The sequence below is a fragment of the Molossus molossus genome, unplaced genomic scaffold, assembly GCF_014108415.1.
Source record: "Molossus molossus isolate mMolMol1 unplaced genomic scaffold, mMolMol1.p scaffold_m16_p_12, whole genome shotgun sequence".
Lineage (NCBI taxonomy): Eukaryota > Metazoa > Chordata > Mammalia > Chiroptera > Molossidae > Molossus > Molossus molossus.
The window spans coordinates 23,649,482-23,659,682 of record NW_023425347.1 but is presented as its reverse complement, the minus strand read 5'-3'; the positions used below and the strand labels follow the sequence as shown (position 1 = coordinate 23,659,682).

The following is a 10,201-nucleotide window of genomic DNA, read 5'->3' as shown; positions in this document are numbered from 1 at the left end:
GGAGGCTGAAGCGGCTGGAGCCCCAGGCAACTCCCTAAAGGGCCCGCGCACGGACTTACCGGACTCTCTCCCTCTAAGCTCGGAGGGGAGGCAGCTCGAGAGGCGCCAGAGACATTCAGGGAAGAACTGAGCTGTTTGGCACTGGAGCGAGGGCTGCAGAGGGGGCTTTCTCCAGGACAAACGTGCTGTAAGAGGCCTTTGTTCCTTTGGTGAGCCCTTCCCTGGGGCGTCAGACAGAAGCCATATCTGGGACTCCAGCAACCTGGCTCACACTGGTAGCCCCGCCCTGCTGACTCCCTGAGGCCCCGCCCCACCCCACCCAACTTTCAAGCCCACCCAAGCTGTTGCCACTTGCTTAACCATAGGATTGGCCGGTCTTGGATCCTGCTTCAGGTTTTTCCTAAATTCTTCCAAAGAGCAGCACCGGGTCTCAGCGAGCCCCATACCTCTCATTAAGTAATACACTGAAACAAACACAGGGAGGCAGCCCAAATGAGGAGACAAAGAAACAGGTCCCAAATGAAAGAGCAGAACAAAACCCCAATAAAAGAACTAAGCGAAAGGGAGATAAGCAACCTAACAGATACTGAGTTCAAAATACTGCTTATAAGGATGCTCAATGAACTTAGTGAGAACCTCAGTGAACTTAGGGAGGGCCTCAAGAGCATAAAAAAGGACCAGTTAGAAATCATGGATACACAGTTAGAATTGAAGGAGGCATTAACTGAAATAAAGAATAATTTACACAGCTTCAATAATAGAGTATGTAAATCCAAGGAGCAAACCATCGATTTGGAATATAAGGAAGCAAAAAATCCCCAATCAGAACAGCAAAAAGAAAAAAGAACCCAAAAAAATGAGGATAGTGTAAGGAGCCTCTGGGACAACTTCAAGCCAACATTCGCATCTTGGGGGGTGCCCGAAGGAGAAGAGAGAGAACAAGAAATCGAAAACCTGTTTGAAACAATAATGGCAGAAAACTTCCCTAACTTGGTGAAGGAAACAGATATACAAGTCCAGGAAGCACAGAGAGTCCCAAACAAGATGAACCCCAAGAGGCCCACACCAAGACACACCATCATCAAAATGCAAAAGGTTCAAGACAAAGACAGAATCTTAAAAGCAGCAAGAGAAAGGCAGCTAGTTACCTACAAGGGAGTTCCATTAGGCTGTCAGCTGATTTCTCAAAAGAAACTTTGCAGGCCAGAAGGGAGTGGCAAGAAATATTCAGAGTGATGAAAACCAAGAACCTACAACCAAAATTACTCTATCCTGCAAAGCTGTCATTTAGAATTGATAGACATATAAAAACTTTCCCAGACAAGAAAAAGTTAAAGGAGTTCATCACCACCAAACCATTATTATATGAAATGATGACGGGTCTTTTTGAAGAAAAAGATAAAATGTATGAACAAACAAAATGGCAACGAATACATATCTATCAACAATGGAATCTACAAACAAAATGAACAGGTAGAATAGAAACATTCTCATAGATACAGAGAACATTTTGTTGGTTGCCAGATGGGAGGGGGGTTGGGGGAATGGGTGGAAAAGGTGAAGGAATTAAGAAGCACAAATTCATTGCTAGACTGACAAACCTCAAAGGGTTGGGGGGTGGGGGTGGGAAGAAATAAACCAAAGAACTTATATGCATAACCAATGGACACAGACAATAGTGTGGGAAAAGGCGGGAGTGGGGCGGGAGTGGGGAGGAGGGGGTCAATGGGGGAAAAATGTGGAACATCTGTAATACATTTTACATCCAACAATAAAGATGTGAAAAAGAAAAAATAAAAAAATAAAAAAAATGTCTAGCTCTTACATCACCACAATCCTTCTTCCCTTCTCTTACAATGAAAATCTCTGCAGCTGAACCAAACTCACTTGTCATAGGTCCCCATTTAGTGTGGTTATTAATTTCGCCTTAAGGGGATACGTCTTGTACCACCTTGAGTACACATGCCCGAGGCAAGCCAAAATAAACAATAAACCCTGTGCCCACAGAGCAAACAATCGCGGCTCAGTAATAAACAGGGCGACGCTGACCCGGGAGCTCTCTAGGAAATCCTTTTCCTGCATTAGCAGTTACTCGGGGACAGTCCGAGTCCACATCCCGTGGGACTGTCTGGAGACGCCTCGGGCCTTTCACTTCATTAAAACCTTAAGCGGTGGGGAGTGGGGGTCGGTAACAGTCTGGGCCCCACAAGCTATAAGCCGAGGACCCCCAGCACACGGGCCGCCACTGTGCGAGGACCGCGCCAGGGTCCGCAGCCCCAAACCCGCCTCTGTCCCTCCCACCCGCTGGCCACGCCCCACCCTGCGGCCGGCCACGCTGCGAAGGGGCGGGGTTTCCGCTTCCGGTGGCGGATTGTTGACGCCTGTGGCTGCTGCGGTGGCGACAGACCGTTGGGGAGGAGCCGGGAGGGAAGGGAGACGGCGCAGTGACAAGACAGCGGAGGGTGCTGCCGAGGCTGCCATGGCAGAGGGGCCGGAGGAGGCCCGAGGCCGCCCTCCGGGGCAGGGCGACAGTGGAGGGGACCACGAACCCGTCCCTTCCCTGCGAGGCCCTCCTTCCGCCGCCGCCCCACGCCCCCAGGACGGGCCGCCCGCCGAACCCCAGGCCCCGGGCCGGCCCCCAGCCGCGGGCCCCCCGCCCACTGCGGCGGCCGCGGAGGGGTCGGAGCCGCAGCGCGAGCCCGGGAAGCGCGAGGAGGCGGCGTCCGACTCGGCTGCGGGGCTGCGGGAGCCGGCGGGCTGCGAGGTGCCCGAGGCCGCGTCGCCGCGGGAGAAGCCGGCGCGGCTGAGCGCTCGCGAGTACTCCCGGCAGGTGCACGAGTGGCTGTGGCAGTCTTACTGCGGCTACCTCACCTGGCACAGCTGCCTGGCCGCCTTCCCAGCCTACTGCAGCCCGCAGCTGCCCCCGCCCAGCTACCCCCAGGCCGGGGCGCCGCCGCCCCTCCAGCTGGGCTATTACAACCCCTTCTACTTCCTGAGCGCCGCGGCTGCCGGGCCCGACCCGGGGGCGGCTCCCGGCATCGCCACTCCCGCTTCAGTCGCGGGCCTGGGACCCCGGGCTCCTCACGTTCAGGGGTCCGTCCGGGCAACCCCAGTAACGAGAGTGGGATCCGCCGCCCCTTCGCGAACCCCGAGCGAGACCGGGCGCCAGGCAGGTGAGAGGCGCGAGCGCGAGGTCGGGCGGCGCAGAAGGGTCCCGGGAACCCGGGGGGTGGAGCAGCCTCGCCGTGTTCGCGCGGAGCTGCTTCGGCTCCTGCGGTTGATGGGTCTCCGTGTGCTTCAGCTGTCTGCGCCCTGGCTTCAATCCCCAAAGGGTACGGAGGGGCTGTCCAGGGTCTTCTTCCTTTAGACCCAGCACTCCCAATTGACTCCCTTACTCCTGGGACTGGTTTCCGCGTGTGAAGAAATCTCTGCTCTTCAAATCATCCCCGCTCTGGAGAATGAGATTCAAAGCTTCAATCCCAGATGGAAAACCTACTTGGGGGTGGGGGTGACGGGTAATGCTGGAAATAACCCAGACGTGGATTTATTATGTATTATCTGTAAATTACAGAATATATGACAATATAGAATTAATGATTCTATATTACCTTTATATTAGGTGCAATGGAACTGAAGGGTCTGAATACAAATGTAGTTATGAACCTTTGCGCCTTGCTGAATGATCATTATAGTCTGTTTACTTCTGTATGGGAATTAGACTATTTTGCATTAGTTACACAGTTTATCATTTAGAGTTTCTGTTCACTTTATTCAGCCACAGATATTTGGGACTAGAATTAGTTTCTGAATTTGATCCCATTCAGAATTTAGTAAGACATTGATTTATTACATAGAAAGCAAGACAAACTAAATAAGAGGTAAAATGGACACAGGGATTTACTTTGTACTAATTATCTATACTTAACCTTGATCTTTCCAAAAAAAGTATTTAATTTTGTGTCAGGTTTGTGAGCACCTGGATTCTCCTCATTTGAGTCCTTAGTGTGATCCATTGAGTACCTTAAATAAATTTATCTGTGAAATCATTTTTTAAACATTGAGGTGAAAGCAAACTTTGAACTCTTCAAAAACAGTGGAGTAATGTTGCTATATTTTAATGACATGTGTTATTGGTGGAGTCAATGCCAATGATTATTGCAAGGTCATTATTTCTTTTTTATCAGCATGTTGTACCTTGACTTTATATTCCCTATTTGTTTACCTAGCTTGGGTCCCAAGGCCTGTGAAGTAGTTTTCCTAACTTTTTTTTTTATTTACAGGCAGAGAGTATGTTATTCCATCCTTGGCCCACAGATTTATGGCAGAGATGGTGGATTTCTTTATCCTTTTCTTTATAAAAGCAACCATTGTCTTAAGCATCATGCACCTCAGTGGAATAAAGTAAGTAAAGACTAGTCACAGAAAGGTTTATTAAAACCTACTGCCTAGAGATCTTGTTTTGTTAAATTCTGTTTATGCCTGCACATGACTGTGTATGTGTTGCCACTGTCATGATTTCTTTATAGGCACTTTGTGGGATTTTTTTCTTGTTTTAAGAAAGAAAAAAAGTACAAAAAAGAGAGTAACACTTCATAAATTCTGCCAGATCTATGGGAATGTCACCTATCAAAAGTAGGTAAAAAGGGCCCCCAAGCCTGGTTTGAGTTTATTCAACTATTTTCTCAGGCAGCACTCATTTCCCTCTTACTAGGCATAAAGAGCTTTTGATAGATGAACTAGTATTAATCAGCTAGATGGCATTTCCAAATGGGATTGCTTATATTATCAGGGAAGTCCCAAGTGAACTGCAAAGTGAGCCATTTATTTGAATAATCCTCCTTTCACATTAATAATCATAGTAATAATTATCACTCACTAAGTACTTTCTACATGCTAGGCTTTGAGCTCACCTCTTTTATATGGATTCTTTCTTAATCTTACCACCACTATGAGTTGTAGAGATGAATACCTCCTTTTTTTTTTTTTTTTAACTTTTCAGGAGAAAATAATTTTTTATTATTTTTTAATTATTTATTTTATTTTTGTTACAGATGTTTCCCCCCACACACTGATTCCCCCCTCCCCCTGCCTTCCCACCCTGTCCCCAGCTTTGTTGTTCATGACCTTTGTTCATGCATACATGCATATAAGTTCTGTGGTTTCTCTCTCCCCCACCACCCCCTGTTCTGGGGATTGTCAGTCTGTACCCCACTTCCACATCTCTGGGTCTACCCCATTCCTCAGACTGTTATGGTCATTATATTTCACAAATAAGTGAGATCATATGATACTTGTCTTTCTCTGTTTGGCTTGCTTCACTTAGGATAATACTTTCCAGGTCCCTCCATGTCATCTCAAAGGATAAGAGATCTTTCTTTCTTACAGCTGCATATACTCCATTGTAATACCTCCATTTTATAGAGATTGAAATTTGGGTTTACAAGAAGTTAAGCCCAGAATTTACAAAGTTACAAAGATAGTAATAAGTGACAGAATCAAGATACAAACCCTTGTGGACTTCAGGGCTCTTGCTAGAAACTGATTCCTTTCTGTCTCTTCCTCTCCTACCCTCTACATATCCAAGTACCAACTCCCATCTGTTGAATCTCCTGAATAGCCTCAACCCAGATCATTTTTTTTCATCACTGCTTCTCTCTGGCCCAGTTACTATCATGCCTTGCCTGGATTTTAGCAAAAGTTTTCTAACTGGTATCTGTCTCCTGTCTCCCATTTTTCTGAATTCAGTCTCTGATGTAAATTGATTCTGCTCTGTTCCTGCCTTAAAACCCTCCCTTCAGTAGTTCCTCATTGCCATCAGGATAAAGTCTTATCTACATATGGTTTAAGTAAGATGCCCTTATTTCCTAATCACTGTTACCTCTCATGCTTAATATGTGAGCCATACCATAGCTCCCATCACTCTCTTGCTCAAAGGCTTTCTCCCTAGTTAGTCCCTCTCTCTGAAACTTCTCCCTTGTTAGTCTGGCTAACTTCTTTTCATCCTTCAGATTTCAGCTTAAATGTCATCTCTGGGAAGCTTCACAAGTTAAATGTATCTGGTATGTGTTTCCTTAGTACACTATGGTTTCCTATCACAACTCTCATCTCACTTTATTATCACTTATTGTTCTGCCCTCCCTGCTTGGTTATAATCTCCATGAAAGCAGAGACCATGTTGAATTCACTCACCATTTTACCCCCAAGGCTATTACAGTGCCTGCTCATGATAGTGATGCCATTTGTTGCGTAAGTTGTTTGTGAGATGGTTGGAAACCTAAAGATTAATTTATAACTTGAAAGAAAATTTATGACTAACACTAATAGGAACAGAAATCAATGCAACTGCTCTAATAACTAATTCTTTACAACCCCAAACTATTATTTTGTGCAGGGATATCTCTAAGTTTGCTATGCATTATATAATCGAAGAAATAGATGAAGACACATCAATGGAGGACTTGCAGAAAATGATGGTTGTGGCCCTTATATACAGATTATTAGTTTGTTTCTATGAGGTAAGCTACTGACTTCAGCAAATATTAATATTTACCTATCTATTGCTAGATTATCATCCCAAGATAAAAAAAGAAATGGAAATTTACAGTTACTTATGTATTTGTCAAATGTCTCTATTTTTTCCAAAATTTTTTTTAACATACAACTTTTCAAGTTTAAAAAAAAACTTTCTGCCCTGGCTGGTGTGGCTCAGTTGGTTGGAGCATTGTCCCATGCACCAAAAGGTTGCTGGTTCAATTCCCAGTCAGGGCACATACCTAGGTTTCGGGGTTTGGTTCCCAGTGGGGATGTGTATGGTAGGTAACCCTTTGACGTCTCTCTCATTTTTCTCTCCCCCCTCATCTCTCCCCTCTTCTCCTCCCTTCCCCTCTTTAAAATCAGTAAAACATATCCTCAAGGATTAAAAAATAAGTTAAATAAAAACTTTGAAGACATTTTATAACTTTTTTATAATATATTTCATTCTCATTGTCCAAAAAATGTACTTGTAAATTGGTTGTGGAACTTGAAATGTATTTTTCTATAGAAACAGGCTCACAGAGAAGTATTACAGTAGACAACTGATAGTATTGAAGATGGTCTGTAATATCTTCAGAAGTACACATTAAAAGGTTAACCTTTGAGTATTCTGTGAAATTTCCAACTTGAAAAATTTTTTTTAAACATAAGTAACATGGCAGAAAAACTTACCTTTAAAACTGGTATGATTGAGCCCTGGCCAGGCAGCTCAGTTGGTTAGAGGGTCATCCCAATACACCAAGGTTGTGGGTTCAATCCCCGGTCAGGGCACGTATAAGAAACAACCAATGAATGCAAGCACATCAATGTGCATGTCTCTCTCTCCCTCTTCTTCTCTCTCAAATCAGTTTTAAAAAATTAAAATTGGTATAGTTGAGCTAATAATTATTTTAAAATTATCCTTCTTTCCTTAGATAATTTGCATTTGGGGAGCAGGTGGAGCTACCCCAGGGAAGTTCCTGCTGGGGCTTCGAGTTGTGACATGTGATACATCAGTGCTTATTGCACCAAGTCGGGTTTTAGTGATTCCCTCCTCAAATGTTAGCATTACAACGTAAGTTCTTATCTTAATTCACTTTTGTGTACTTATGAAAATTATAAATTTTAAGTAATCAATAAAATCCATGTTATATACTATTTAATATGGTATTTTTAGGATGTATTTTTTATGGTATACTATAATGAATGGGCTTACATTTTATTAAGTTTAAAACAATTTATGGGTGTTTTTCAATTAATGTGATTGTATACCCCTCCCCAGTATTCATTTTTGAGAGTCATTTTATGAAGTAAAAGTCAATGATTATGAAAGGATGATTTGCGTGTCAGTGCTCATGCCTAGCTTTTTTATTCTCCAGACCTGTGCATATTGGGTCAGTTACTGATCTGCCTTGAGCCTCCATTTTGTAATACCTGTCATCATCCCATTTTGAATGGGTGATAAGTTTTGGTAACTATGCATGCTTGCAATATTCCCAGTACTCATGGTTAGCTGTTAGCATGTCTGTCTGTCTCTGGGGCAAAGTACAAATAGTGATAATGGAAGTTGTGGAAGTGAGTAGGTAGTAATCACTGGAGCAAAACAAGATACTGGCTGGAATAGCTGCCAGAATGATTCACAGTTGGATTGTTAATGTTAAGAAATACAAACAAGAGACTCTAGAGGGCTTGATTTTGCTGACATACTCAAAATGTCCTTACAAATTTTGTGCTTATAATAATCCTGGCTACTACTTTGACTAAGAATCAATAATGGCTAATGCTTATTGAGCACCTCTCATAAATTATTAAAAACAATGTATATGTAATAACTGATTAAATCCTAACAACTTTGTGAGATAGGTAGTATAGGTATTTTACCCCTTTTACCATGTGGAATACAACTTGAGATTGCTAGAAAGTAGATCTCAAACCAACTAGTCTGGATCCGGAGCCCACTCTTAGCCACTGTGCTTTTCTCTAGTTCTCTGAGTGTACTAAAAGGTAGAAATCTAACATTATTAGGATAATTCTCCACTCTAAACTATTGTTGAAAGCTTTTTAAAAGCTTCTTTAATCACAGGATCCCACAAAGAGCGCTGATAAAAGAATACACAGTAGCCCTGGCTGGTTTGGCCCCAGAACCGGAGTCTCAGGTTTGATTCCCTGTCAAGGGCACGTACCTGGGTTGCAGATTTGATTCGCTGGCCCCCAGTTGGGGCACTTGTGGAGGCAACTAATCGATGTCTCTCTCTCACATCAGTGTTTCTTTCTCTCTCTCTTCCTCCCCTTCCCTCCCTCCACTCTATCTAAAAATTTTAAAATTACCAAAAATATAGTTATTTAAAATGCTAGTGCTTTATAGAAGGCAGAAAGTGAGAGTGCAGTAAGCATATTCAGTTTAGAAGATACTAAAAAGCACACAGGAATGAGTGACTATAGCAAAGGCAAGTAAAGGGAGTGGTTTCCTTCTGACAAAATATGAGAAAACACTATAAACTTTAGTTCACATTGTAAGGCATATTACTGATTTTCATGTAAAAATTATAGTCTTTTATGTTGGTGAAGTCTTTAGAACTAGCTATGGTTAGATCATAATATAATGATACTTAAAAATAACTCAGAAATCAAAGGTAAAAATTCAACTATACTTTGAATGTTTTAAATACATATTTTGAACTTGATAGAAGAATAGTCATCTGTATGTGGTGTGTATACAGTTATCTGATACTTTATGCTTTTTTTTAGGTCCACTATACGAGCTTTGATCAAGAATTTTTCTATTGCTTCTTTTTTCCCTGCTTTTATCACACTGCTGTTTTTTCAGCATAATCGAACAGCCTATGACATTGTCGCAGGAACCATTGTGGTAAAAAGAAACGGGGTCAGATGATGCCCCCAAAGGCCCTGAATTCCATACAGTGGAATTATGACAAGACTAAATTATGTATCAAGGCCATCAGTATCCCTGGGTTACATTAATTGATTTAGAAATTAAAGCACTCGCTCCAGTGTGATACAGGTGACTGTTCTGAAAGTATTGGTTTTACTTGAATGCCAAAGAACTTTTCCAGAAGAAAAACCTGTTGAATTCAAGTATTAAAATATTAGATCAAAAAGAAGGCAAGTGGTTTCATAATCAACAATGGACAATATATACTAAGATCTAAGGCATTTTCAGCTTTGAAATCTCCAAATGAAACTTTAAAAATTTATTTTGGTTTATCCCAAAATGATGGAAAATGTCCAGTTGTGTTTTATAAACACATTATTCATCTTGTAGTCAACACTTCTTGGGGAAATTGTTGTCTTTGCTTTTTAGGGGTGGTGGGGTCACTAATGGGGTAACTCACTTATCTCCCATCCCAGGAGGTGGTGAGTGAGTTTTACTGCAAGAGAAGGGAAGTGAGGCAGGCCCACCAGTTCCCTTACCCAAAGTTTAAAACTCTGTACTGCAGTGTACTGTGGGATTGATGTAACTTTACTGTTCTTAATGCTTCAACATGTATTTTTGAGGCAAAGTTTTGCATGATGAAAAAGTATTGTCACATTGCTGTATTAATATTGACTTTTTAAAGAAAAGCTGTTAGTGATTGCTTTTAATGGGGGGTGGGGTTCACTGTAAATTTAACTTAAAATTTTATGTGCAAGTGTTTTCAGTGCCCTAAATCAAACTATAACTATGTGG

General features: G+C 42.6%; 1 protein-coding gene across 1 annotated transcript; it reads left to right on the top strand.

Annotated features, from left to right (window-relative positions):
- The first annotated feature begins 2,410 nt into the window (after positions 1-2,410).
- Positions 2,411-9,633, top strand: FAM8A1 (family with sequence similarity 8 member A1). Its single transcript, XM_036256585.1, has 5 exons — positions 2,411-3,173; positions 4,281-4,401; positions 6,392-6,515; positions 7,449-7,588; positions 9,262-9,633. Exons 1-5 carry the CDS (start codon positions 2,480-2,482, stop codon positions 9,404-9,406), a joined length of 1,224 nt encoding a protein of 407 aa, XP_036112478.1. The 5' UTR covers positions 2,411-2,479; the 3' UTR covers positions 9,407-9,633.
- Positions 9,634-10,201: the final 568 nt, after the last annotated feature.

What these genes read in the sequence shown, in the direction of transcription:
- FAM8A1 (XM_036256585.1), top strand. Translation starts at nt 2,480, where the DNA reads ATGGCAGAGGGGCCGGAGGAGGCCCGAGGCCGCCCTCCGGGGCAGGGC. An exon ending in ATGCACCTCAGTGGAATAAA is followed by an intron (nt 4,402 to 6,391) that starts GTAAGTAAAGAC and finishes TATTTTGTGCAG; the next exon opens with GGATATCTCTAAGTTTGCTA. An exon ending in TCAAATGTTAGCATTACAAC is followed by an intron (nt 7,589 to 9,261) that starts GTAAGTTCTTAT and finishes GCTTTTTTTTAG; the next exon opens with GTCCACTATACGAGCTTTGA.